The sequence below is a fragment of the Salmo salar genome, chromosome 17, assembly GCF_965601325.2.
Source record: "Salmo salar chromosome 17, fSalSal1, whole genome shotgun sequence".
NCBI lineage: Eukaryota > Metazoa > Chordata > Actinopteri > Salmoniformes > Salmonidae > Salmo > Salmo salar.
In genome coordinates this window covers 4,768,599-4,795,744 of record NC_138307.1, presented here as the reverse complement: position 1 = coordinate 4,795,744, position 27,146 = coordinate 4,768,599, and the positions used below count along the sequence as shown (strand labels likewise).

At 41.4% G+C, this 27,146-nt stretch overlaps 1 protein-coding gene across 1 annotated transcript; it reads right to left on the bottom strand.

The window, feature by feature from the left end:
* Positions 1 to 3,095: 3,095 nt before the first annotated feature.
* Positions 3,096 to 26,160, bottom strand: LOC106575090 (carboxypeptidase B2). Its single transcript, XM_082963372.1, has 11 exons — positions 26,025 to 26,160; positions 17,686 to 17,761; positions 17,348 to 17,472; positions 16,929 to 17,037; positions 16,489 to 16,598; positions 16,269 to 16,365; positions 15,602 to 15,712; positions 15,009 to 15,099; positions 14,541 to 14,743; positions 13,589 to 13,673; positions 3,096 to 3,825 (listed from the first exon to the last, which is right to left on the bottom strand). Exons 1-11 carry the CDS (start codon positions 26,141 to 26,143, stop codon positions 3,629 to 3,631), a joined length of 1,323 nt encoding a protein of 440 aa, XP_082819498.1. The 5' UTR covers positions 26,144 to 26,160; the 3' UTR covers positions 3,096 to 3,628.
* Positions 26,161 to 27,146: the final 986 nt, after the last annotated feature.

The window sequence follows — 27,146 nt, the reverse complement described above, 5'->3', positions numbered from 1 at the left end:
TAGTTGGGTGTGCTATTTACAGATTGGCTGTGTACAGGTACAGTGATCGGTAAGCTGCTCTGACAGCTGATGCTTAAAGTTAGAGAGGGAGATATAAGACTCAAACAATTGTTGTGGAAATACTACACAGGGACACTCGAAGATACATCTTAAATTAATAATTCTTTATTATCAGCGCGCTGGAGAGGTTCCAACCAACTCAGTGCACCAAGTACACATGTCAATCAGGAGCTCTACCTGGGGCAGTCCTGTTAGTTCTCTTATATACAGACAAATTATATTTGCATGATTTAGCTTATTCATCATTCATAATTAATTAATCATTAACGTTTACTTCTTTCATGTGACCGACCAACACTGGGTCATGCATGTGACAGACTAATAACTCACGAGGCTTCTTCTCTCAAAGCTGAGACCTTGAAACTAAGATATCTTTCGTTCTCAAAACAAGTTTCTGGGCGTACTGCCAAATTGCAGATACTGATAGTGAGGATTCGTTCAATGAGTCCCTCATGAACACAGAAATTGGTTATTAGAAAAGCACAAACATAAAAATGTCAATTAAACATTATTTTCATGAACACTGTTACAAAATATTTGTCATGTTTAATGACTAAGGTGTCTGTTAATTGTATTTTCATATTTTATAAATGATTTATTATTTCAATTAGAAACCAACTGTAAAGGAGTTATTGGTTCATGACATCATTTAGAAAACATACACATAATGAATTGGATATTTACTAACAGTTATTAAGTGTGATTAGAACTATTATCATCAACACTAATACTGCAATTGATGATGAATAGATATAGAAAATCAAGAAGACTGAATTACTGCACATTTTTTTATTTAACTGCCTTTTTCGTCAGCATGCTAGGCTAGCTAATGCTAGAACGAGCACTATTTCAATCTTCTTGATTTTCCATATCGGATAATGGGATCATTAGGAGTACAGGCACATCTTCCATCCCTGGATTGGGGTACGTTTTCTAGCCATATCCGCATTCATCACTGCGGTGCAAACATTATGGCTGAGGATCCTTCTGACTTGAAGGGGAAGATGTATTTACTGCTCAACCTCAAGTCGAAACATATCGGCTAATAAAAACCCTATTACCACGGTCTCAGTCTTTCTGTCTCTCTCTGAAGCTGGTTTGCTCTCTTTAAGTCAGGTTGTTGTGGCTGGTCTCTAGTTCGTCTCTCTTTAGTCAGGTTGTTGTACTCATTACAGTAGACACATAGGCCTATGATCCCAGCCAGTAGAACACACTGCAGCAGCTCCAGAGGGTCTCTTCCATCAAATGAAAATATACTGAGGCACACATTGCTATTATAACATCAATCTGACAGACATTTTCTTCTCCTGCAACCTCATCTTTATTTTTGTCTCAGCTTTGGTTACATGTTCAGTTGCTATTTCAAGCTCTGAGAATGAAAATATATATTTTCTTCTGGTAAGAGATTTGATGTGTGTGTTTGTATTGTTACCTGAATGATGAGCACCAGCTCCAGCCATCTTGCTGGGCCTCAAGGTTCTCTCTGACATACACAACATGACCAAAAGTATGTGGACACCTGCTTGTCAAACATCTCATTCCAAAATCATGGGCATCAATATGGAGTTGGTCCCCCCTTTGCTGCTATTAACAGCCTCCACTCTTCTGGGAAGGCTTTCCACTAGATGTTGGAACATTGCTGCGGGGACTTGCTTTCATTCAGCCACAAGAGCATTAGTGAGGTCGGACACTGATGTTGGGCGATTAGGCCTGGCTCGCAGTCGGGGTTCCAATTCATCCCAAAGGTGTATTATGGGTTTGAGGTCAGGGCTCTGTGCAGGCCAGCCAAGTCCTTCCACACCGATCTCAACAAACTATTTCTGTATGGACTTTGTACACGGGGGCATTATCATGCTGAAACAGGAAAGGGCCTTCCCCAAACTGTTGCCACAAAGTTGGAAGCACAGAATCGTCTAGAATGTCATTGTATGCTGTAGCGTTAAGATTTCCCTTCACTGGAACTAAGGGCTCTAGCCCGAACCATGAAAAACAGACCCAGACAATTATTCCACCTACACCAACATTTCCAGTTGGCACTATGCATTCGGGCAGGCAGCGTTCTCCTGGCATCAGCCAAACACTGATTTGTCCATTTCCACTGCTCCAGAGTCCAATGGCAGCGAGCTTTACACCACTCCAGCCAACACTTGGCATTGCGCAAGGTGATTTTAGGCTTGTGTGCAGCTGCTCGGCCATGTAAATCGATGTCATTAATGTGCTGACATTGCTTCTGAGAATAGACGATTTTTACGCCCTACATGCTTCAGCACTCGGCGGTACCGTTCTGTGAGCTTGTGTGGCCTACCACTTTGCGGCTGAGCCGTTGTTGCTCCTAGACGTTTCCACTTCACAATAACAGCCCTTACAGTTGGCTGGGGCAGCTTAAGCAGAAATTTGAACTGACTTGTTGGAAAGGTGACACCCTATGACGGTGCCATGTTGAAAGTCACTGAGCTCTTCAGTAAGGCCATTCTACTGCCAATGTTTGTCTATGGAGATTGCACGGCTGTGTGTTCGATTTTATTCACCTGTCATCAATGGGTGTGGCTGAAATAGCCAAATCCATTCATTTGAAGGGGTGTCCATTCTTTTGTATATATAGTATATCGCCCACATACCTTTGGTCATGCAGTGTATGTTTCCTGCACTGCTCTAGTCTGTGTGTGATTTATTGTGAAGTATTTTACATTTTCAACTACAATGAAGAGGAAACCAACACACTCTGATCACCTTGTGACTCCTGCCAACCTTAGTTTCCCACGGTGCATTGTAGTTTTAAACATGCGATTGAAGAATTGAAGTCAATATGTATTAAGAGGGTCCACTGAAGTGACACATGACTGAGGTTTTGACAGTTCGGCTTGCACGTGACCGGCCAACAATGGCCCTAAAGGGGTCCTTTTTCTATCTATGCGGCCTGTATATGACAATGACATCTGTGTTAAGAGTATTCTAAGCAGTGCAATGATGTTATGTTTTCTAGCCATGCTTCAAACTAAAGGGAAGCCAGTGAAAAAAATTGGCATTCTCAGAAAGGCCAAAACATCAACATTTAAATATCTAATTTCATTATTGTTTTCTGTTGGAATATTCATCTTTGTTACACCATTAGAAGCCTACACACAGAGAACTGTCAACACCACTACAGTTTAAAGCTTCAAAACTGTAGGAGGATAATAGGAATAAGAAAGGAATTGAAAGAAAGATTTCATTAGTGTCTATGATTACTTACTACAAAAACATGAATGCTGTGCTAGAGTGACACTAGGCTGGCCTAGCGGTCTAAGCCGTTGCCAGTGGAACACAGCTTGCTGCAGCATGGGTTCGAATCAGACCCATTGCTATTTCAGCACTCTCTCCCCCGTCTTTCCTCTCCTCCAACAAACAACTAATTATGTAATGATTGGGACTGCCCCACTCCTTATAAAAAATAAAAGATGATACAATTTACAATCATGTTTGACAGACACGCACACAAAATAGGCTTTGATAAAAGGGATTACTTTGGACCAAATCAGACGTGAAACTGCTCAGGTTTACACAGCCAACTTCTCAGGGGCATAAAGGGTTAGGGTTGGGGTTGTGTTTTCTGAATGACTCTGAGAGCGATACTCTTAAGAGCGAGGAGGGCTTCATTGCAGGCGTTGGAGATGAATGATGGCGGTAGGAGGAAACCATATCGACCACGGTCCTCCAGCTCAAAGGTGAAGGAGTAGTGGATGCCCAGGTTGTAGGCCCAGTCGTCAGAACCTCCGGGGGCTACGTCTGGAGAAGGACGAAGGAAGAACAAGGAATTTAACTTGTTTTGTAGTGACTGTTAAGCTTTACAAAGCAATTGTCAGCATTTTATTATAAAACAGCCTGGTCTCATAGACTAGATGTAACATAGTAAATGTAAATCCGGGACACTCAAATTAGTCTGATATGTTGCATTTGGTATGGTTACATAAGAGCAATGGTTGCGTAATGCAAAAACTAAAGTAGGATGGTTGGTAAGGGTGGACTGGTGGGCGTGTAACACGAACATCTAGCAACCCAAAGGATTCGAGTTTGAATCTCATCATGGGAAGTTTATCATTTTTAGCTAATGAGAAACCTTTCAACGACTTACTACTTTTTTTCTACTTTGCAACTACTTAGCATGTTAGCTAACCCTTCCTCCTAACCCTTTCAGCTAACCCTTCCTCCTAACCCTTTCAGCTAACCCTTCCCCTAACCCTAACCTTAACTCTTTAACCAAATTCTAAAAATATTGTACATTTTGCACATTTGTAACATATTTTACCTTTTGCAAATTCGCAACATACAGTAACAGTCAAAAGTTTGGACACACTCAAGGGTTTATGTTCATTTGTACTATTTTCTAAATTGTAGAATAATAGTGAAGACATCAAAACTATGAAATTACACATATGGAATCATGTAGTAATAAAAAGTGTTTAACAAATCTAAATATATTTTCTATTTGAGATTCTTCAAAGTAGCCACCCTTTGCCTTGATGGCTGGATTGCACACTCTTGGAATTCTCTCAACCAGCTTCATGAGGTAGTCACCTGGAATGCATTTAAATTAACTGCTGTGCCTTGTTAAAAGTTAATTTGTTTGAGCCAATCAGATGTGTTGTGACAAGGTAGGGGTGGTATACAGAAGATAGCGCTATTTGGTAAAATACCAAATCCATATTATGGCAAGAACAGCTCAAATATGAAAAGATAAATGACAGTCCATCATTACTTTAAGACATGAAGATCAGTTTCTTCAAGTGCCAGTCGCAAAAACCATGAAGCGCTATGATGAAACTGACTCTCATGAGGACCGCCACAGGAAAGGAAGACCCAGAGTTACCTCTGCTGCAGAGGATAAGTTCATTAGAGTGAACTGCACCTCAGATTGCAGCACAAATAAACGCTTCATAGAGTTCAAATAACAAACACATCTCAACATCAACTGTTCAGAGGAGACTGCGTGAAGGCCTTTATGGTCAAATTTCTGCAAAGAAACGACTACTAAAGGACACCAATAAAAATAAAATAATTGTTTGGGCCAAGAAACATAAGCAATGGACATTAGACTGGTGGAAATCAGTCCTTTGGTCTGATGAGTACAAATTTGGGATTTTTGTTTCCAAACGCCGTGTCTTTGTGAGACGCACAGTAGGTGAACAGATGATCCCCGCATGTGTGGTCCCCACGGTGAAGCATGGAGGAGGAGGTGTGATGGTGCTTTGCTGGTGACACTGTCTGTGATTTATTTAGAATTCAAGGCACACTTAACCAGCATGGCAACCACAGCATTCTGCAGCGATACGCCATCCCATTTAGATTGCGCTTAGTGGGACTATCATTTGTTATTCAACAGGACAATGACCCAAAACACACCTCCATGCTGCATCAGATGACCCGGCCTCCACAATCACCTGACCTCAACCTAATTGAGATGGTTTGGGATGAGTTGGACTGCAGAGTGAAGGAAAAGCAGCCAACAAGTGCTCAGCATATGTAAGAACTCCTTCAAGACTGTTGGAAAAGTATTCCAGGTGAAGCTGCTTGAGAGAATGCCAAGAGTGTGCAAAGCTGCCATCAAGGCAAAGGGTGGCTACTTTGAAGAACCTAAAATATATTTGCCTAACACTTTTTTGGTTACTACATGATTCCATATATGTTTTTTCATAGTTTTGATGCCTTCACTATTATTATACAATGCAGAAAATAGTGAAAATAAAGAAAATAAGTAGGTGTGTCCAAATCTTTGACTGGTATTGTATAAACTGAACAAAAAAATAAACACAACATGTAAATTATTCTTTCCATGTTTCATGAGCTGAAATAAAAGACACCAGAATTTTTCCATGCGCAGTAAAATCTTATTTCTCTAAAATTGTGTGCATAAATGTTTTTGTCTGTCACGGATCCCTCCAGAACTGTCATTACACACACCTGGTCCCTATTCCCTGATTAGTAATTGTATAAGTGTGCCCTTGGCTTTACATTGTCTGGTCGATTATTGTTCCTATGTTCGTTGGTTCGTGTGAGTACCTGTGCTGTTTGTTTTGGCTTTCGTGCCACGTACAGTTAAAGTCGGAAGTTTACCTTAGCCAAATACATTTAAACTCAGTTTTTCACAATTCCTGACATTTAATCCTAGTAAAAATTCCCTGTTTTAGGTCAGTTAGGATCACCACTTTATTTTAAGAATGTGAAATGTGTAACGGCTGTCTGTGGAAGTAGACCAAGGTGCAGCGGAGTTAGTGTTCATCTTTGAATTTTAATAAACGTAAGAACACTATACACACAAAACAAGAAAACCGACAGCCAAACAGTCCTGTCAGGTGCAAAACACTAAACAGAAACATAGAAAAATGAACATAGAACGCCCACCCAATGTAACACCCTGGCCTAACCAAAAATAAAGAACAAAAACCCCTCTCTATGGCCAGGGCGTTACAAAATGTCAGAATAATTGTAGAGAGAATGATTTATTTAAGCTTTTATTTCTTTCATCACAGTCCCAGTGGGTCAGAAGTTTACATACACTCAATTAGTATTTGGTAGCATTGCCTTTAAATTGTTTAACTTGGGTCAAACGTTTCAGGTAGCCTTCCACAAGCTTCCATCAATACGTTGGGTGAATTTTGGCCCATTCCGCCTGACAGAGCTGGTGTAACTGAGTCAGGTTTGTAGACCTCCTTGCTCGCACACACTTTTTCAGTTCTGCCCACAAATTTTCTATAGGATTGAGGTCAGGGCTTTGTGATGGTCACTCCAATACCATGACTTTGTTGTCAAGCCATTTTGCCACAACTTTGGAAGTATGTTTGGGGTCATTGTCCATTTGGAAGATCCATTTGCGACCAAGCTTTAACTTCCTGACTGATGTCTTGAGATGTTGCTTCAATATATCCACATAATTTTCCTGCCTCATGATGCCATCTATTTTGTGAAGTGCACCAGTCCCTCCTGCAGCAAAGCACCCCCACAACATGATGCTGCTATCCCGTGTTTCACGGTTGGGATTGTGTTCTTCGGCGTGCAAGCCTCCCCCAGTTTCCCCCAATCTGTCTGTAATCAATTGTTGGAAAATTTACTTCTGTTATGGACAAAGTAGATGTCCTAACTGACTTGCCAAAACTATAGTTTGTTAACAAGAAATTTGTGGAGTGGTTGAAAAACGAGTTTTAATGACTCCAACCTAAGTGTATGTAAACTTCCGACTTCAACTGTATATTGTGCAGATGATTGCGGGTCTCGTCCCGTGTGATAATCATTGTGCGATTGTGTATTTATTCGAGGTACTCATCGCTCTTTTGTTTGGGTTTCTACCCTGTGTTTTGTATACGTGGTTATATGGTCTTCGTCCCCGTGCCTTTACATGGCACGCTGTAATTTGGGTATAATAAAAAAACATATGACGCATTCCTGCGCCTGTCTCCCGATCTCTTCATATCAACGTGACAATATCCCTGTTAATGACAATTTATCCTTTGCCAAGAAACGTTTACAGATGCCCAATCGAGAGCATCCTGTCGGGCTGTATCACTGCCTGGTACGGCAACTCCTCCGCCCACAACCGTTATGCTCTCCAGAGGGTAGTGAGGTCTGCACAACGCATCACCGGGGGCAAACTACCTGCCCTCCAGGACACCTACACCACCCGATGTCACAGGAAGGCCAAAAAGATCATCAAGGACAACAACCACCCGAGCCACTGCCTGTTCACCCCATTATCATCCAGAAGGCGAGGTCAGTACAGGTGCATCAAAGCTGGGACAGAGAGACTGAAAAACAGCTTCTATCTCAAGGCCATCAGACTAACACTGAGTGGCTTCTGCCAACATACAGACTCAATCTCTAGCCACTTTAATAATTAAAAATTGGATGTAATAAATGTATCACTAGTCATTTAAACAATGCCACTTTATATAATGTTTACATACCATACATTACTCATCTCATATGTATATACTGTACTCTATACCATCCACTGCATCTTGCCTATGCCGTTCGGCCATCGCTCATCCATATATTTATATGTACATATTCTTAATCATTCCTTTTCACTTGTGTGCACAAGGTAGCTGTTGTGAAATTCTTAGATGACTTGTTAGATATTACTGCACGGTGGGAACTAGAAGTACAAGCATTTTGCTGCACTCGCATTAACATCTGCTAACCATGTGTACGCGACCAATAAAATTTGATTTGATTCTAAGATAATTAATCTACCTGACATGTGTGGCATATCAAGAAGCTGATAAAACAGCATGATCATTACAAAGGTGCACCTTGTGCTGGGGACAATAAAAGTCCACTCTAAAATCTGCAGTTTTGTCATAACACACAATGCCACAGATGTCTCAAGTTGAGGGAGCGTTTTGAGGGAGCATGCAATTGGCATGCTGACTGTAGGAATGTCCACCAGAGCTGTTGCTAGAGAATTGAATGTTAAATTCTCTACCATAAGCCTCCTCCAATGTCGTTTTAGAGCACTTGGCAGTACGTCCAACCGGCCTCACAACCACAGACTACATGTAACCACGCCAGCCCAGGACCTCCACATCCAGCTTCTTCACCTGCGGAATTGTTTGAGACCAGCCACCCGGACAGCTGATGAAACTGTGGGTTTGCACAACCGAAGAATTTCTGGACAAACTGTTAGAAACTGTCTCAGGGAAGCTCATCTGCATGCTTGTCGTCCTCACCAGAGTTTTAACCTGACTGCAGTTTGGCGTCTTAACCGACTTCAGTGGGCAAATGCTCACCTTCGATGGCCAATGGCACACTGAAGAAGTGTGCTCTTCACGGTTGAATCCCAGTTTCAACTGTACTGGGTAGATGGCAGTGTGGGCGAGCGGATTGATGTCGTCAACGTAGTGAACAGAGTGCATCACGGTGGAGGTGGGGTTGTCGTGCCATTTATCCGTCACCATTGCCTCAAGTTTTTAATTTTTAGATTTATTTCACCTTTATTTAACCAGGTAGGCCAGTTGAGAACAAGTTGTTATTTACAACTGCGACCTGGCCAAGATAAAGCAAAGCAGTGCGACAAAAACAACAGCACAGAGATATACACAGGATAAACAAACGTACAGTCATTAACACAATAGAAAAATCTGTATACATTGTGTGCAAATGAAGTAAGGAGGTATGGCAATAAATAGGCTATAGTGGCAAAGTAATTACAATTTAGCAATAAACACTGGAGTGATAGATGTGCAGATGAGGATATGGAAGTAGAAATACTGGTGTGCAAAAGAGCAGAAAAACAAATATGGGGATGAGGTATGTAGTTGGTTGGATGGGCTATTTACAGATGGACTGTGTACAGCTGCAGCGATCGGTAAGCTGCTCTGACAGCTGATGCTTAAAGTTAGAGAGGGAGATATGTCTCCAACTTCAGTGATTTTTGCAATTCGTTCCAGTCATTGGCAGCAGAGAACTGGAAGGAAAGGCGGCCAAAGTAGGTGTTGTTTTTGGGGATGATCAGTGAAATATACCTGCTGGAGCGCGTGCTACAGGTGGGTGTTGCTATGGTGACCAGTGAGCTGAGGTAAGGCGGAGCTTTACCTAGCAAAGACTTATAGACTTATAGCATTTAAGAGCAGTTGGAGGCCACGGAAGGAGTGCTGTATGGCATTGAAGCTCGTTTGGAGGTTTGATAACACAGTGTCCAAAGAAGGGCCAGATGAATACAGAATGGTGTCGTCTGCGTAGAGGTGGATCAAAGAATCACCCGCAGCAAGAGCGAAAACATTGATATATATAGAGAAAAGAGTCGGCCCGGAAATTGAACCCTGTGGCACCCCCATAGAGACTAACAGAGGTCCGGACAACAGGCCCTCCGATTTGACACACTGAACTCTATCTGAGAACATTTACATTTTTACATTTTAGTCATTTAGCAGACGCTCTTATCCAGAGCGACTTACAGTAGTGAATGCATACATTTCAATTCATTTCATACCTTTTAAAAAAAAAAAATCATACTGGCCCCCCGTGGGAATCGAACCCACAACCCTGGTGTTGCAAACACCATTGCAAACACCATGCTCTACCAACTGAGCCACAGTTAGTCAACCAGGCAAGGCAGTCATTAGAGAAACCAAGGCTGTTGAGTCTGCCGATAAGAATACGGTGATTGACAGAGTCGAAGGCCTTGGCCAGGTCGATGAAGACGGCTGCACAGTACTGTCTTTTATCGATGGCGGTTATGATATTGTTTAGGACTTTGAGCGTGGCTGAGGTGCACCCGGAAACCGGATTGCATAGTGGAGAAAGTACGGTGGAATTCGAAATGGTCAGTGATCTGTTTGTTCACTTGGCTTTTGAAGACTTTAGAAAGGAAGAATAGGACGGATATAGGTCTGTAACAGTTTGGTTCTAGAGTGTCTCCCTCTTTGAAGAGGGGGATGGCCACGGCCGCTTTCCAATCTTTAGGAATCTCAGACGATACGAAAGAGAGGTTGAACAGACTAGTAATAGGGGTAGCAACAATGGCGGCGGATCATTTTAGGAAGAGAGGGTCCAGATTGTCTAGCCCAGCTAATTTGTAGGGATCCAGATTTTGCAGCTCTATCAGAACATCAGCTGTCTGGATTTGGGTGGAGGGGGGGGGGGCTTAGGCCAGTTGTTGTGGGGGGTACAGAGCTGTTGGCCGGGGTTGGGGTAGCCAGGTGGAAAGCATGGCCAGCCGTAGAAAAATGCTTATTGTAATTCTCGATTATCGTGGATTTATCGGTTGTGACAGTGTTTCCCAGCCTCAGTGCAGTGGGCAGCTGGGAGGAGGTGCTCTTATTCTCCATGGACTTTACAGTGTCCCAAAACCTTTTGGAATTAGTGCTGCAGGATGCAAATTTCTGTTTCAAAAAGCTAGCCTTTGCTCTCTTAACTGACTGTGTATATTGGTTCCTGACTTCCCTGAAAAGTTGCATATCGTGGGGACTATTCGATGCTAGTGCAGTACGCCACAGGATGTTTTTGTGCCGGTCAAGGGCAGTCAAGTCTTGAGCGAACCAAGGGCTATATCTGTTCTTCGTTCTACATTTTTGAAAGGGGCATGCTTATTTAAGATGGTGAGGAAAGCACTTTTAAAGAACAACCAGGCATCATCTACTGATGGGATGAGGTCAATATCCTTCCAGGATACCCGGGCCAGGTCGATTTGAAAGGCCTGCTCGCAGAACTGTTTTAGGGAGCGTTTGACAGTGATGAGGGGTGGTCGTTTGACCACGGACCCATTACGGACGCAATGAGGCAGTGATCGCTGAGATCCTGGTTGAAAACAGCAGAGGTGTATTTAGAGGGCAAGTTGGTCAGGATGATATCTATGAGGGTGCCATGTTAACGATTTGGGGTTGTACCTGGTAGTTTCCTGGACAATTTGTGTGAGATTGAGGGCATCTAGCTTAGATTGTAGGACGGCCGGGGTGTTAAGCATATCCCAGTTTAGGTCACCTAACAGTACGAACTCTGACGATAGATGGGGGGCAATCAATTCAAATATGGTGTCCAGGGCACAGCTGGGAGTTGAGGGGGCTCTATAACAAGCGGCAACAGTGAGGGACTTATTTCTGATGGATGGATTTTTAAAAGTAGAAACTCGAACTGTTTGGGCATAGACCTGGATAGTATGACAGAACTCTGCAGGCTATCTCTACAGTAGAATGCAACTCCGCCCCCTTTAGCAGTTCTATCTTGATGGAAAATGTTGTAATTGGGGATGGAAATTTCTGAATTTTTGGTGGCCTTCCTAAACAAGGATTCAGACACGGCTAGGACATCAGGGTTGGCGGAGTATGCTAAAGCAGTGAATAAAGCAAAGTTAGGGAGGAGGCTTCTGATGTTAACATGCATGAACCCAAGGCTTTTATGGTTACAGAAGTCAACAAATGAGAGCGCCTGGGGACCCACAGGACCTGGGTTAACCTTTACATCACCAGAGGAACAGAGGAGGAGTAGGATGAGGGTACAGCTAAAGGCTATAAGAACTGGTCGTCTAGTGTGTTGGGAACAAAGAATAAAAGGAGCAGATTTCTGGGCGTGGTAGGATAGATTCAGGGCATAATGTACAGACAAGGGTATGGTAGGGTGCGAGTACAGTGGAGGTAAACCTAGGCATTGAGTGATGATGAGAGAGGTTGCATCTCTGGAGGCGCCAGTTAAGCTAGGTGCGGTCTCCGCATGTGTGAGGGGTGGGACAAAGGAGCTATCTGAGGCATGTTGAGCGGGACTAGGGGCTCCGCAGTAAAATAAAACGATGAGAGCTGCCTTAAACAACAGTATACAAGGCAAATTGACATTAGCGAGAGGCATAAAGCTATCACAGGTGTTGATTGGAGAGCTAAGACAACAACGGGTAAGACAACAACGGGTAAACGGCTAAGACAACAACAACGGGTAAATGGCAATGAATGGGCAGAGAGGGTCAGTTCGCTACACACAGGGCCTGAGTTCGAGGCTGGGGCCGACAGATAAACAAAATGAAGTACCATGTTAATGCACAGCAGGCATTAGCTGTGTAGTCGAATAATCATAGGATTGATAATGTTTCAGGATGATAATGCACGGACCAATGTCTCAAGGATCTGTACACAATTCCTGGAAGCTGAGAATGTCCCAGTTTTTCCATGGCCTGCATACTCACCATTGAGCATGTTTGGGATGCTCTGGATCGACGTGTACGACAGCCTGTTCCAGTTCCCGCCAACATCCAACAACTTCGCACAGCCATTGAAGAGGAGTGGGACAACATTCCCCAGGCCACAATCAACAGCCTGATCAACTCTATGTGAAGGAGATGTGTTGCGCTGCATGAGGCAAATGGTGGTCACACCAGATACTGACTGGTTTTCTGATCCACGCCCCTACCTTTTTTTTAAGTTATCTGTGACCAACAGATGCATATCTATATTCCCAGTCATACATAGATTAGGGCCTAATTAATTTATTTACATTAACTGATTTCCTTATATAAATTGTAACTCAGTAAAATCTTTGAAATTGTTGTATGTTGTGTTTAGGTTTTTGTTCAGTGTAATGAATTTGGTGATGGACAAATTAATACATACTATACGAAAAGTAACATAATCATACTAACGGATTTACTTACAGAATAATACCAAATGTTCTGAGACCAGGTTGTATAAAACGGTATATTTGGATCCTGGATTGTGATAGCCAGGAGTTATTCATGATAATTCCCGTGTAATGTTAACATTTCTATTTCAATTATCAATGTGCATCCACTGTCCCACAGTCCAGCCAGGCAATTCATAAACATAATCTCCACTGGAAAAAATGATCTAAACATTATATCCCCATGCTTCTAGCCAACATTTGGTTTGCAACAGTAGGGGTTTGTCTGAACCTTGCTGCCTACCTCTCCAACCTATGTGTTACAGACGAAAATTCTGTGAGTATCACAATGTTGTTGTTTTTTTTGAGACCTGGGTTGGGGTCAATTTCATTCATTCCTATGCCTTGAGAAAATTTTAAATGGAATTGACCCCAACTCTGATGAAGACTGACTCACATATTGTTTTTGCTGATGCGCCATATTTGTAGTTGTTCCTGTAGTATCTTCTGATTTTCATGGCTGCCTCCTGTACAAGCTCAAACTGTTAAAAAAACAATGCAACACAGTTAAAATAAAAAAAATGAAGTGGTCCCTATTCATACATTTCTGTTGTTGTTGATAATATACAGTAAGATCCAAAAGTATTTGGACAGTGACACATTTTTTGCTGTTTTGGCTCTGTACTTCAGCACTTTGGATTTGAAATGATACAATGATTATGAGGTTAAAGTGCAGACTGCCAGATTAACTTTACAGAACTTTTTGTACATCATTTTGGGAACCAAAAGTATTTGGATAAATTCACTTATGTGTATTAAAGTAGTCAAAAGTTTAGTATTTGGTCCCAAATTCCCAGCACGAAATGACTTCGTCAAGCTATAGACTCTAGAAACTTATTGGATGCGTTAAATATTATTTTGTGCCCAATAGAAATGAATGGTAAATAATGTAGTGTCATTTGGAGTCACTTTGATTGTAAATAAGAATAGAATATATTTCTGAACATGTGATTACCATGATTACGGATAAGCCTGAATAAATCGGGAATAATTATGATTTTATACATTTAGAGGCACAAAGACACCCACAAGACATTCTAACCTCTCACCATTACCAATACCAGGGGAGGTTAGCATTTTTGTGGGTTATGATATTTACTGACTGATCAAAAACCAGTATATGGATCACCATATAGGCATTTATAAGTAGCTAATTATGCCATTTCAGGTATGATTAGCCTATTATTGTTTGTGTGAATAGGAAAACGCTGAAAAGGCTTAATAAATGGCTAATTATACAGAATATATGCCTAATTAGCTACTTACAAACACACTTATCAACTGCAAATGAATGCCTAATATGTGATCCCTAGGTTTCATCCACCCATTCATCGCTCCCAACAACTCACCAACTCGGCGTAGTTAGGCACCTCCTCATTGGAGCAGGAGTATGGGAAGAGCAGCATCTGACCATAGGAATGGATGGAGAGGTAGAGCTTTACCGAGTCTTTGTGGCTGCGCAAGAAGTTAGCCACGGCTTCTGCCTCAGGCTCCGACTCTGGGAACTGGCCACAATATATCTCATCACAGGGCCTGTTGGAGGCTCCCTTCGCTGCAGACGCAATATAATAGAACGTTTATTTTTCATTTGGTTAGAACGCAAAGTCATCTTCTGCCTTTTTCCCCAACACACCCAGAAGCACACACACACACACACACGTTGAGCGACACAGAGTCAGTAGCAGTGCAACGCCCCTGGATGGAGAGCAATTTTGGGGATAAGAGGCTTGCTCAAGGGAACAACGGCAGTAATTTGTATGTGAGATCAGAGACCAGTAGCCCTCAAGCTGCCAGTTCAGTTCCCATTTCAGACTTACTGCACCAGTTTGCATCAAAGTTTCTATTGAGGTCGGTTCCAACACAGTTGCTTTCCTTGCTCGAGGAACGATTCTTCCTCCACATTCGATTCTGGTGAAATAAAGGAGCACACACAGTATAATCTCAAAACATATAGCCTACTGCCATATCCTAAAACATATACGGACGTAAACTCACAAAATATGAAATCTCTCTGACATTCTGTATATTCATTATGCAGAATAAATTCAGTTGAGTTGTTTAAGGGTGAGTGGAATGGATCTCTGTGTTAAAATGATATATTTGTTAGATCATGGATCTTGGCTGAGAGATCATTCATATGCACTAAGTACTGTATGTCCATATGATGCACAGTGCTCGTAGAGATGACAATTTTTGTGTGGCTCAGATTGACATATTTGAAGGCACTGGCAGCATTCCAGACTGACTACATTGCAGAATCATGCCAGATCTCACTGGATCGTGGGATATGAGCTAACCACTTCATATAGCAATCTGACGCCCAACTGCGCAGTCCATGAGGTAGCTGTCGTCCTGGAACGCAGCCACTGACTCAATTTCGATACATCTTATTAATTGCCTTATTCTTTACCGTTGTCCATGTGTACTTGTATCCATCCGGGTTCATGACAGGCAGCACATAGATGTCCATACTGTTCAGCATCTCAGTGATATCATTGTTTAGATTATAGAAATTCAAGGACTGAGGAAAGAGCACAAGGAAGATTCAACATTTTAATATAGCTGTCTATGTTCCAAATCAAAATAGTGGCTTTGTGATCATTACCAAAGCTAAGATGAGTTTTCATTGGTGTAGTTAGACCACTGGGAATGGCTTTGATCACAGAAATAAACTCTCAGAATTGGAAAATCATTCAATGTTAGAAATTGTTCAAATGTAACAATATTACCTGTGTTGTCAAAAACATCAAGAACAAAGTCAATATTCCTCTCATGCCAGATGGGGTAGAACAATGACTTTTCCTTACAGTTATGTCTGAGTTATTCCACAAAAGAGCTTTATGTGGGGAAAAGTTGTGCAGGAAACACATTTTAATATAGCTGTCTATGTTCCAATCAAAATAGTGTGCAATGCGATTTAATACAATTCCAGAGCCATCATAAAAATGTTCAATTGTACTTCATAACCACTGAGTTATGAAGATGCTATATAACCAAAGATCTATACAGTATGGCCTATCAGAATAGATAGAATATAAGTTGGTAGAGAATCTGGGTTTTAGGAACATGGTACTGACATATTGCACAAACCACAGGCAGAAAGCTGGGGAGATCCATTCTCTAGCATGAATGCCACAGTCAATCCACATAGCTCTCTTTTCAGCTCTCTCTTGTCGTCCAGACAACTGAAAAAGACAACAGAGAAATGCAATAATTTGATCAGTATAAAATGACTATGACCTATAAAATGACTATGACATTATTTAAAAATATAATAATTGTATGAATCATTGCTAAAAAGGCAGCTTGAGAACGTAAAGTGGGCGTTTTTCATACGATGAGCCAATCAGGATGACTTTGACCATGTCTGGGTGTTCCTGGGCAGTCTTGTTGATCCAACAGTATATCTATAAAAGAGACATCATAATAAAAACTTACTTGACATCTACTAGCTGGGATCACAAATGACCAGAGCCTTATATTCATAAAGTGTTTCACAGTAGTATAACTGATCTAGGACCAGCTGCCCCTGGCCATATAATGTTACTATCTAAGAAGCATCATAACGATCCTAGATCAGCACTCTAACGCTGAGACGCTGTATGAATATGGGCCCAGAAAAGGTTATGACGTTAAAGTAATGTTAATGGGATGTTACATTGAGATGATGTTGTTACATTACATTAAGGTTATGTTAATAACGTTAGGTAATGACATGACACAATCAGGTCTCTTACGTCCTCCAGAGAATGGTATCGATCATAATAAGATACGCTGCTTCGAGGGTCTGACGATTCATTCCTGGTCTGCATCTCGATCAGTTCCTCTGTGTTGTCCAGTAGCACTCTGAAACAAACACACATTCTTACTCTTGGGGATTTCTCTGAACTATTAAAAACATTCTACATGCATTTCATAATACTGAAAGCTTATATCATGGATATGACCTTAAGGGCATAACATAGTAAAATCAATATTGAAGTTTAAGCGAAGTCGGCTGGTAGTCCAAACCGGGGCTTGAACTCAAGATCTTGCTACTGTAAACCCAACACCTTAGCCGTTAAGCCAAGAAATCTGAACTTTTTGACGAGGCAGTTAGGTGTTGTGTTAAAGTTGCTAGTCTTGCTAAAATATGAGCACTGATCACATGACATACTGGTGTGTTAGGTGGTGTGTCTGCATCAGGTCTGTGACAGTCCCCAAGTTGTTGGCAGGAACAAACAGGTGCACCTCAGTGTCTGCTCCGATGTGCTCAGGTGAAACAGGTGACCACAAAACTGTCTGGGAGACACACACAAACACAAACGCATTAATAAACTTTAAAAAGAATGCATCCTAATTGTGTGTAACATGAAGTCTGAAAACAACACACTGTAACCTATTACAGAAACAAAAATAGTAATTGCACAATGTTCTTGGTTCATGACCAGTGAAGTGAAAAGTTATTTTTAAACAGAAGTGAATTATTAGTTTATTATCACATCATTATTGTACCTCATATTGGCTGGATATGTTCCTCACAATATCTGCTTGTTGCTGTGTTGTGACTTGGATTGAGAGTACTTGGTTACTGTGAAAGACAAAGGAAAAATAGGCTAATGTGGCTTCCTTTTCTCGTCTCCTGTTCATCTCCACATAGGAAAGGAGATGAGGCGAGGTCACTAGACTATTGAGATGTAGGGGAGAGTGAGGTAAGTTGAGCCAAAGGGGTAAGTTGAGCCACCCTTGTTTCTAGAAATTAATATTTTTGACCAAATATGTCGAAAAAGGTTATCATTTCATGGAGTCTGTGAAGGAATAAACCACATGGAAAAAGTGGTAAGCAAGTTTGTAAAAATAAAACTGATTTTCACCAAGTCAAATTAGTTTACTTGGTTAGAGCATGCCTGGGCAATTATTTCCATGGAGGGCCATATTAGAATATATTTTTGAAATCGTGGTCCAGAATCATATTACAGGATTATACATCATGTGTATGACTGTGTTGACAGATATATCTACTGTAAATCACATCCAGATATGCTACTTATTTTACTTTTTTAACATGAAGAGAAATAAACAACATCCATGTTCTCCTTTTGGTAGGTATTTTCATTATTAAACATTCAATGAACTACACGGAGGGAAAAGTACACTGTGCATTCAGCACCACGGACAGAACTCTTGTTAACGGGTATGCACAAAAACACAAGAAAAAGAGAGAGCTCAACATTACATTTAAACTACTCAATCAGTGTGAGGAGAGAAGTCTCTGATGGGCATTGACTAGAGCAGTGAGGTCAGCTATAGTTTCTGATGTTGCTATGCGCAGGATTGCTGAGAGGTGAGATTCAGTAAGAGATGATCTGTGCCTTGACTTGTTATATTTCATCACTGAAAATGTCTGTTCACATACATAGGTTGACGCAAACAGTATAAGCATCTTCTGAGCATGACTCCTAATCTTTGAAAAATGTTGTTCATCGAGAGATGCATAGAACCTCGTCAGTGACATTGTTTTGAATAGTTCTCCAATCACTGCATCAGACTGAAGATCGATAAGCTCAAGTTGCAGGTCAGTGGGAGCGTTATCCACATTGAAGGTGAAAGGAGAGGAAACCAACAGCATGTCATTTTCCAACACTTTGAAATCCTCAAAACGACGAGAAAACTCACCGCTCAAAGCACGCAGCGCACCGATGTATACTTCTCCAGCTGGTCATCTAGTAGGGAACAGACTAGTAGTGTCGGAAGGTGGGTGAGATTGTTGGCTTCTACTTGGTGGGTCAGGAGTAATTTTCCCTTGAAGGCTTTGACAAGGCTGTACATCTGATGTGCAAAAAGGCCCTTCCCTTGTAGTCTGGAATTCAGTTCATTCATGAGGGCCATGATGTCCACGGTGAAGGCCAAATCAGCCAACCATTCTTTATCTTGCAATTGAGGGAAATCCACATATTTTCCTTTCATTTGCAAAAACTCTGAAATCTCCGACTTCAGGTCCCACACCCTTTTAACCTCTTAGTGACCCCTTAACACGCGAATCCCATTAGCTGGATCCCTATCGAAACTACAGTGTCTGTGGGGTCACGTTGCACTTCCTAAGGCTTCCATTGGCTGTCAACAGCCTTTAGAAACTTATTTCATCCTTCTCCTGTTACTGGGCAGAGAATAGGAGCTCAGTCAATCAGTGGACTGCCTGAGGGCAAAGGACTTGGTTATGCGCGAGCACGCCGTTCCTTCTTTTTCTTCTGGAATGAATACGCTATTGTCCGGTTGGAATATTATCGCATTTTTACGATAAAAAGACCCTAAGGATTGATTGTAAACAACGTTTGACATGTGTCTACGAACGGTAATAGAACATTTTGACTTTTCGTGTCTGGATTTACGCTCGCGCATTATGCCTTTGGATAGTGATCTGAACGCGCGAACAAAAGGAGGTATTTGGACATAAATATGGAGTATTTCGAATAAAACTAACATTTCTTGTGGAAGTAGGAGTCCTGGGAGTGCATTCTGACGAAGATCAGCAAAGGTAAGTGAATATTTATAATACTAATTCTGAGTTTAGTTGACTCCAGAACTTGGCTGTTATCTGTATAGCTTGCTTTGATGGTTGTGCTCTGTACTCAGAATATTGAAAAATGTGCTTTCGCCGTAAAGCTATTTTGAAATCTAACACAGCGGTTGCATTAAGGAGAAGTTTATCTATAATTCTTTCAATAACTGTTGTAAAGTTTATCAACGTTTATGATGAGTATTTTTGTAAATTGATGTGCTCATTCACCGGAAGTTTTGGGTGGCAATATATTTTCTGAACATCACGCGCCAATGTAAAATGGGGTTTTTGGATATAAATATGAACATTATCTAACAAAACATTCATGTATTGTCTAACATTTAGTCCTGGGAGTGTCATCTGATGAAGATCGTCAAAGGTTAGTAATTAATTTTAGCTGTATTTCTGGTTTTTGTGACGCCTCTCCTTACCTGGAAAATGGCTGTTTGGCTTTTCTTGTTTAGGTGATGTGCTAACATAATCTAATGTTTTGCTTTCGCTGTAAAGCCTTTTTGAAATCGGACACTGTGGTTAGATTAACGAGAATCTTATCTTTAAAATGATGTATAATACTTGTATGTGTGAGAAATTTGAATTATGAGATTTTTGTTTTTTGAATTTGGCGCTGTGCTATTTCACTGGCTGTTATACTCACAGACATCATTCAAACAGTTTTAGAAACTTCAGAGTGTTTTCTATCCAAATCTACTAATAATATGCAAATATTTGACTCTGGGCCCGAGTAGCAGGCAGTTTACTCTGGGCACGTTTTTCATCCGAACGTGAAAATACTGTCCCCTATCCTTAAGCACCTTCCCCAAACTCAGCCATATCACGTTTGTTTTGTGTATCACTTTAGTGACTGTATCCACAACATGGCTCATTTTCAGAACACATTTACAGAGCACCTCCTGATGAATAATGCAACGCAGGAAAATAATTTTCTGATCTGGGTTCAGCTCAGCTACTTGATCTTGTATCATTTTCACAAGGACAACGTTTTTTCCTGTCAAGTTTTGGCACCCATCAGTGGTCACACTGGATAACTTTTCAAAACTCAGTTACAGCTTTGACACACACTTATTAACCTCCTCCAATAAATCTTTCCCTGGGATTGTGCTCTTCACTGACTGCACTGAAGCAAGCTTCTCTGTAATTTCAACGTCTGGGGTTATGCCTCGTAAGAATATGAACAACTGTCATGTCACTTTCAACTGTTGTTCCATATTCTCTGCGATGTCCTCAACATGCCGCGTCACTGTTCGTCTTGACAGGGAAATATTTTCAAACAGCTCTTTCTTGGCCGGGCAAAGTATTGCTGCAGAGTCATGGCTAGCTCCCGCAATTCCGTCGTTTGCTGAATGCAGTTTTGTGAAAAGTCCTTGCTGCTTTTGCAACTGAGAAAGCAACTCCTTCGATGCACTTGCCCTCTGCTCAGAAGACATATTCCTATATTTCTCTGCATGCTTCGCCTGGAAGTGTCGGGACAAGTTGTAGTCTTTCAAGACAGCGATGCTCTCTTTGCACACTTAGCACACAGCTTTCCCTGATACCTCAATAAAGAAATTGTTCCATGTCCACTCTTGCTAGAACACCCAACATTCATTGTCTTCTTCCCTTTTTTCTTTTTTCTTATTATTATAATTTTTTTTATAAATGTTTATTCATAATACAAAAATCAACTTACATTGCTACATCAAACATGTCTAAAAAAAACTAAACACAGGTATTAACAAGAAAATACTAAACATACAAATAAAATAAAATAATACAAAAAAAAAAAAAAAAATTCTAGTGCAATTGTATTCACTCTGAAAAAATCTCATTATAATGATCAGGAAGATGTTATTCTTGTTGTTATTCACAAGGGATAAATTCTTAACAAGATAATTCAATTCAATCAAAAATAATTTTGGTATAGAATTCTGGAATTTTTGTTTGTGTATAAAGTATTTGGCAACAAGAGTAAAAAAAATCACAATCATTTCAATGGTCTTGTTATCATTGCAATAGTAACATTATATTCTTCATGTCAAAAACATGGGTAGTGTTCATAATGGTAAATAAGTATTCTGCAAGGTTTTCCCAAAATGCTGACACAAATTTACATTCAAAGAACAAGTGAGTCAGATTCTCACCTTGGACAACATAGAATTACATGGATATATCTCATGTAGAATTTTAAAGTGCACTTCCTTAAATTTGTTTGGTATACAATATTTGTAAGGCCTTAAACCAAGCTTTTTCCAGACAATGTGAATACGCATGTTCCAGGAAAATGTTCCTCTAGACGTAAGTTGGTTCTGTGAATGGAGAATTTGTCTTATTACAACAAGATTTTTCAAGTAAGCTCACACTGTCACGCCCTGACCTGAGAGAGACGTTTTGTTTCTCTATTTTGGTTAGGTCAGGGTGTCATTTGGGTGGGCATTCGAGATTTGTAGTTCTTTGTTCTATTCTATGTTTTCTATTTCTATGTTGTCATGTTCTAGTTTTGTATTTCTATGTTGGGTTTTGTTTGGGATGATCTCCAATTAGAGGCAGCTGGTCCTCGTTGTCTCTAATTGGAGATCATACATAAGTAGGGTTTCTTCCTACCTGGGTTTGTGGGAGATTGTTTTTGAGTAGGGTATGTTTCACCTCTGCGTCACAGTTTGTTGTTTTGTTCTTTAGTTTATGTTTATGTATTGCATAGTTTCACAGTGTAAATAAAATGTGGAACGACACACGCTGCACTTTGGTCCGCTTCTCCTTATGACAACCGTGACAGAATCTCCCACCACCAAAGGACCAAGCAGCGTGGTCAGCAGGACAAATGGACTTGGGAGGAGATATTGGACGGGAAAGGACCCTGGAGGCAGGCTGGGGAGTATCGCCGTCCTAAAGAGGAAATTGAGGCAGTGAAAGCGGAGCGGCGATATTACGAGGCACTATACCAACCACGAGGCAAGTGCGAGAGGCACGGGGAGATTGGCAGAGTCAGGTTGGAGACCTGAGCCAACTCCCCGTGCTTACCGTGGGGAGCGAGTGACGAAGCAAGCACCGTGTTATGCGGTGGTGCGCACTGTGTCGCCAGTGCGCATTCACAGGCCGGTGCGATCTGTGCCCGCATTTGTCGAGCTAGGTTGAGCATCCAGCCAGGACAGGTTGTGCCAGCTCTAAGCTCGAGACCTCCGGTGCGCCTTCACGGCCCAGTATATCCTGTGCCTGCCTGCCCCACGTACCTGGCCTCCAGTGAGTCTATCCAGCCTGGTATGCCCTGTGCCTGCTCCCCGCACTTGCCCTGAGGTGCGTGTAACCAGTCTGGCACCACCTGTGCCAGCCCCACGCATCAGGCCTCCAGTGCGCCTGCCCAGTCCGGGGTGTCCTGTTCCTGCTCACCGCACTCGCCCTGAGGTTCGTGTTACCAGTCTGGCGCCACCTGTGCCAGCCCCACGCATCAGGCCTCCAGTGAGCATTCCCAGTCCGGAGCTTCCTGCGACAGTTCCCAGTCCGGAGCTTCCTGCGACAGTTCCCAGTCCGGAGCTTCCTGCGACAGTTCCCAGTCCGGAGCTTCCGGCGACAGTTCCCAGTCCGGAACCTCCTGAGACGGCCCAGAGTCCGGAACCTCCTGAGACGGCTCACAGTCCGGATTCTTCAGCGGAGGTCCCCAGTCCGGAGCCTCCAGCGGCGGTTTGCAGTCCAGAACCTCCGGCGACGTTCTACGGCCCGGTTCATCCAGCGATGATCCACGGTTCAGAGCTTCCGGCGATGATCCACGGTCTGGTTCCTCCGGCGACACAAAAGCAGAGGGATCAGTGGGCGGAGCGGGGGCTATGCCCCGAACCGGAGCCGCCACCATAGGTAGATGCCCACCCGGACCCTCCCCTATAGGTTCAGGTTTGCGGCCGGGAGTCCGCACCTTTGGGGGGGGGGTACTGTCACGCCCTGACCTGAGAGGCGTTTTGTTTCTCTATTTTGGTTAGGTCAGGGTGTGTTTTGGGTGGGCATTCGAGATTTGTAGTTCTTTGTTCTATTCTATGTTTACTATTTCTATGTTGTCATGTTCTAGTTTTGTATTTCTATGTTGGGTTCTGTTTGGGATGATCTCCAATTAGAGGCAGCTGGTCCTCGTTGTCTCTAATTGGAGATCATACATAAGTAGGGTTTTTTCCTACCTGGGTTTGTGGGAGATTGTTTTTGAGTAGGGTATGTTTCACCTCTGCGTCACAGTTTGTTGTTTTGTTCTTTAGTTTATGTATTGCATAGTTTCACAGTGTAAATAAAATGTGGAACGACACACACGCTGCACTTTGGTCCGCTTCTCATTACGACAACCGTGACACACACCTTCCAACCTTAGTTCTGGATAAGTTTTGTGATCATTACCAAAGCTAAGATGAGTTTTCATTAGTGTAGTTAGACCACTGGGAATGGCTTTGATCACAGAAATAAACTCTCTGAAAGGTATTGGAAACTCATTCAATGTTATAAATAGTTCATATGTAAGAATATTACCTGTGTTGTCAAAAACATAAAGAACAAAGTCAATATTCCTCTCATGCCAGCTGGGGTAGAACAATGACTTATTCGTTACAGTTATGTCTAAATTATTCCACAAAAGAGCTTTATGTGGGGAAAATTTGTGCAGGAACATATTTTCCATGCCATTAAAGCTTGTTGGTGAAACCTAGCCAATTTACCGCGTAATCTTTCAGGAATATAATTACATTTCAGTAAAAATTGAAGACCTCCAAATTTAAACACATTATTTGGAATGAAATATCATATTGAATCAGTATTGATCAAACATATTTTCAACCAGTTTGATCTTGAAAGTGTTATTTATGTCAACAAAATCCAACACTTCCAGACCTCCTTCAGCTCTTTTATTAGAGAGGACTGACTCTTTCAGTTTGTGAGACTTATTTTTCCAGTTGAAGTCAAGAAAGGTCTTGTTGATCTCTTTACAAGTAGAGGGATTTACAAATAAAGATAATGTGGGGTACACAAAGCGAGACAGTCCCTCTGCCTTGGACAGAAGTACTCTCCCAAGTATAGAAAGATTCCTTTGTAGCCAATTATTAAATATAGTTTTTGTTTTCTTAATATTAGGAGAGAAAATCATATGTTGTCTGACTAAGTGTTTTTTTTTGACAGGTGTATTCGTAAATATTTAACAGTCTTTTACAGGAATATTTTCTATTTCTTTATCATCGGAATCATATAAACATAATATTTCACATTTAGAAACATTCAGTTTTAATCCTGATGCAATAGAGAATTCAGTGATAGCATTAAGGACATGGACGACCTGATCTTTGTCTCATAATAAAAAGCGTTAGTATCATCAGCCAGTTGGGAAATGTTGATTTCTTTGTTAAAAAATGGTTAAGCCATACCGATTTGCATTATTCTGAATATCTAGAGATAGATGTTCCACAACCAAAATGCATACAAATGGCGAAATTGGGCATCCCTTTCGTACACTTCTGTTGATATTGAATCTTTTGGATGTATTAAAGTTTAGTAACATTTTTGCGCAATTGTAATTGTGTAATTGTGTAATTGTGACGTCTGTCAGCCTGTCAGTCACTGTCTGTCCTCGTGCAGTTGTTATTTATACGTGCCTTCAGAATAAATGGTTAAATCATTACACAAAGGTGGGTATTCATTGGGCTTTTAATTTGAATAACAAATACGTTTTTCAAAACTACTATCGCAAATTGATCAGAGCATGACTCCGCGGGCCGTCTACTGCCCCGGGCAGGCCTTTGCTCAGGCCTGGGTTAGAGGTTTCATGAGGTTTGTATCTAAACCAATGCAGATCATTTTAATACTGTCCTATACACCAGTTGGGGTCTCTATAAGCTTAAATATGAGATCTTAAACCTAGCATGAAAGTGCATCCTTGTAGCTGTGTGGGCTAATATAGTCCAAATGTTTGCCTTGGGGTAAATTGAGCCAATGGCAAATTGAGCAAATTGAAGTGTTATCCTTCCCAGATTAGTTTGTTATTCATTACAGTTCCGTATTATAGCAAATGCATGGGTTTAAATGTATCCTGTCATCTCATGATTTCTTATGAATTCCTTAAATCATGTCAACGACGTCAACTTCATGTCAATGATCACTTCAATTCTACTTTTTTTTAAATACAGAAAACGTGTAGGAAGATATACGTGGAAAGAGTAAACATTATCATGTGATCATGTGGTAGTCCTTCTGGATCTATCAGTCAAACACATCTATTTTTCATTTAGTTTAAGCAAAGTCTCCTAAACAATTATGACAATGTTTATTGTGGGAAACTTACTGTGTTGAAGTGCAGTCACTTGTCTTAAGGAGTTTGTAAAAGTTCAGCAAAACAACCCATATTAGAAGAGCCTTCATGTTTAATGTGTCCAAAACTTGTGCAAGATGTTTGGTTAACATGGTAGAGAGAGAGAGAGAGAGAAAGAGAGAGAGAGAGAGATCTGTGTTGATTTAGCCAGAGTAAAGTCTAAGTTAAACTTTACTTTTTTGAGAAGGGCTTTGGGCTGCTTTGCAATAACAGTGAGCTGTTTAATACACCATGATCCCCCCCCCCCCCCCCCAAAAAAAAAATCAATAATATATGTCTTTCTTTTAAAACATTTCCACATCTTGATTAACAAAAGTATTTATTGTCATTTATTTGGGTTTAAACTTTATCCTGGAACTGAGAAGATAATTTGCTTAATTTAGGCCTACTATTTGCTTTAGTAGTTCTACAGAATATTGTATGTATATTATGCAAAATCGGCCAGCTCACAGACAAATTCACTTTGCTACACCCAATGACGTATATAAACCCTAGATTGTATTTTGCAATTTATTGTCCATTGAGAGGCTTTGAAGCCACTGGTCGGCCATATTGGCACTCCCTAGTAAGAGTAGTCCTCCATAGGAATAAATGGAATTCTACAGTATTTCAATTAAATGTTTCAAGGACATATTACATGTTTTGTTTTTTTTTTGTTGGGGGGGGGCGATGTCATTTACAAAATAGCCTCCAATACCCAACTCAACAAACTGGATAGACTGCAGTGCCATCCGTTTTGTCACCAAAGCCCCATATACTACCCACCACTGCGACCTGTACGCTCTCGTTGGCTGGCCTTCGCTTCATAATCGTCGCCAAACCCACTGGCTCCAGGTCATCTACAAGACCCTGCTAGGTAAAGTCCCCCCTTATCTCCGCTCACTGGTCACCATAGCAGCACCCACCTGTAGCACGCGCTCCAGCAGGTATATCTCTCTGGTCACCCCCAAAGCCAATTCCTCCTTTGGCCTTCTCTCCTTCCAGTTCTCTGCTGCCAATGACTGGAATGAACTACAAAAATCTCTGAAACTGGAAACACTTATCTCCCTCACTAGCTTTAAGCACCAGCTGTCAAGAGCAGCTCACAGATCACTG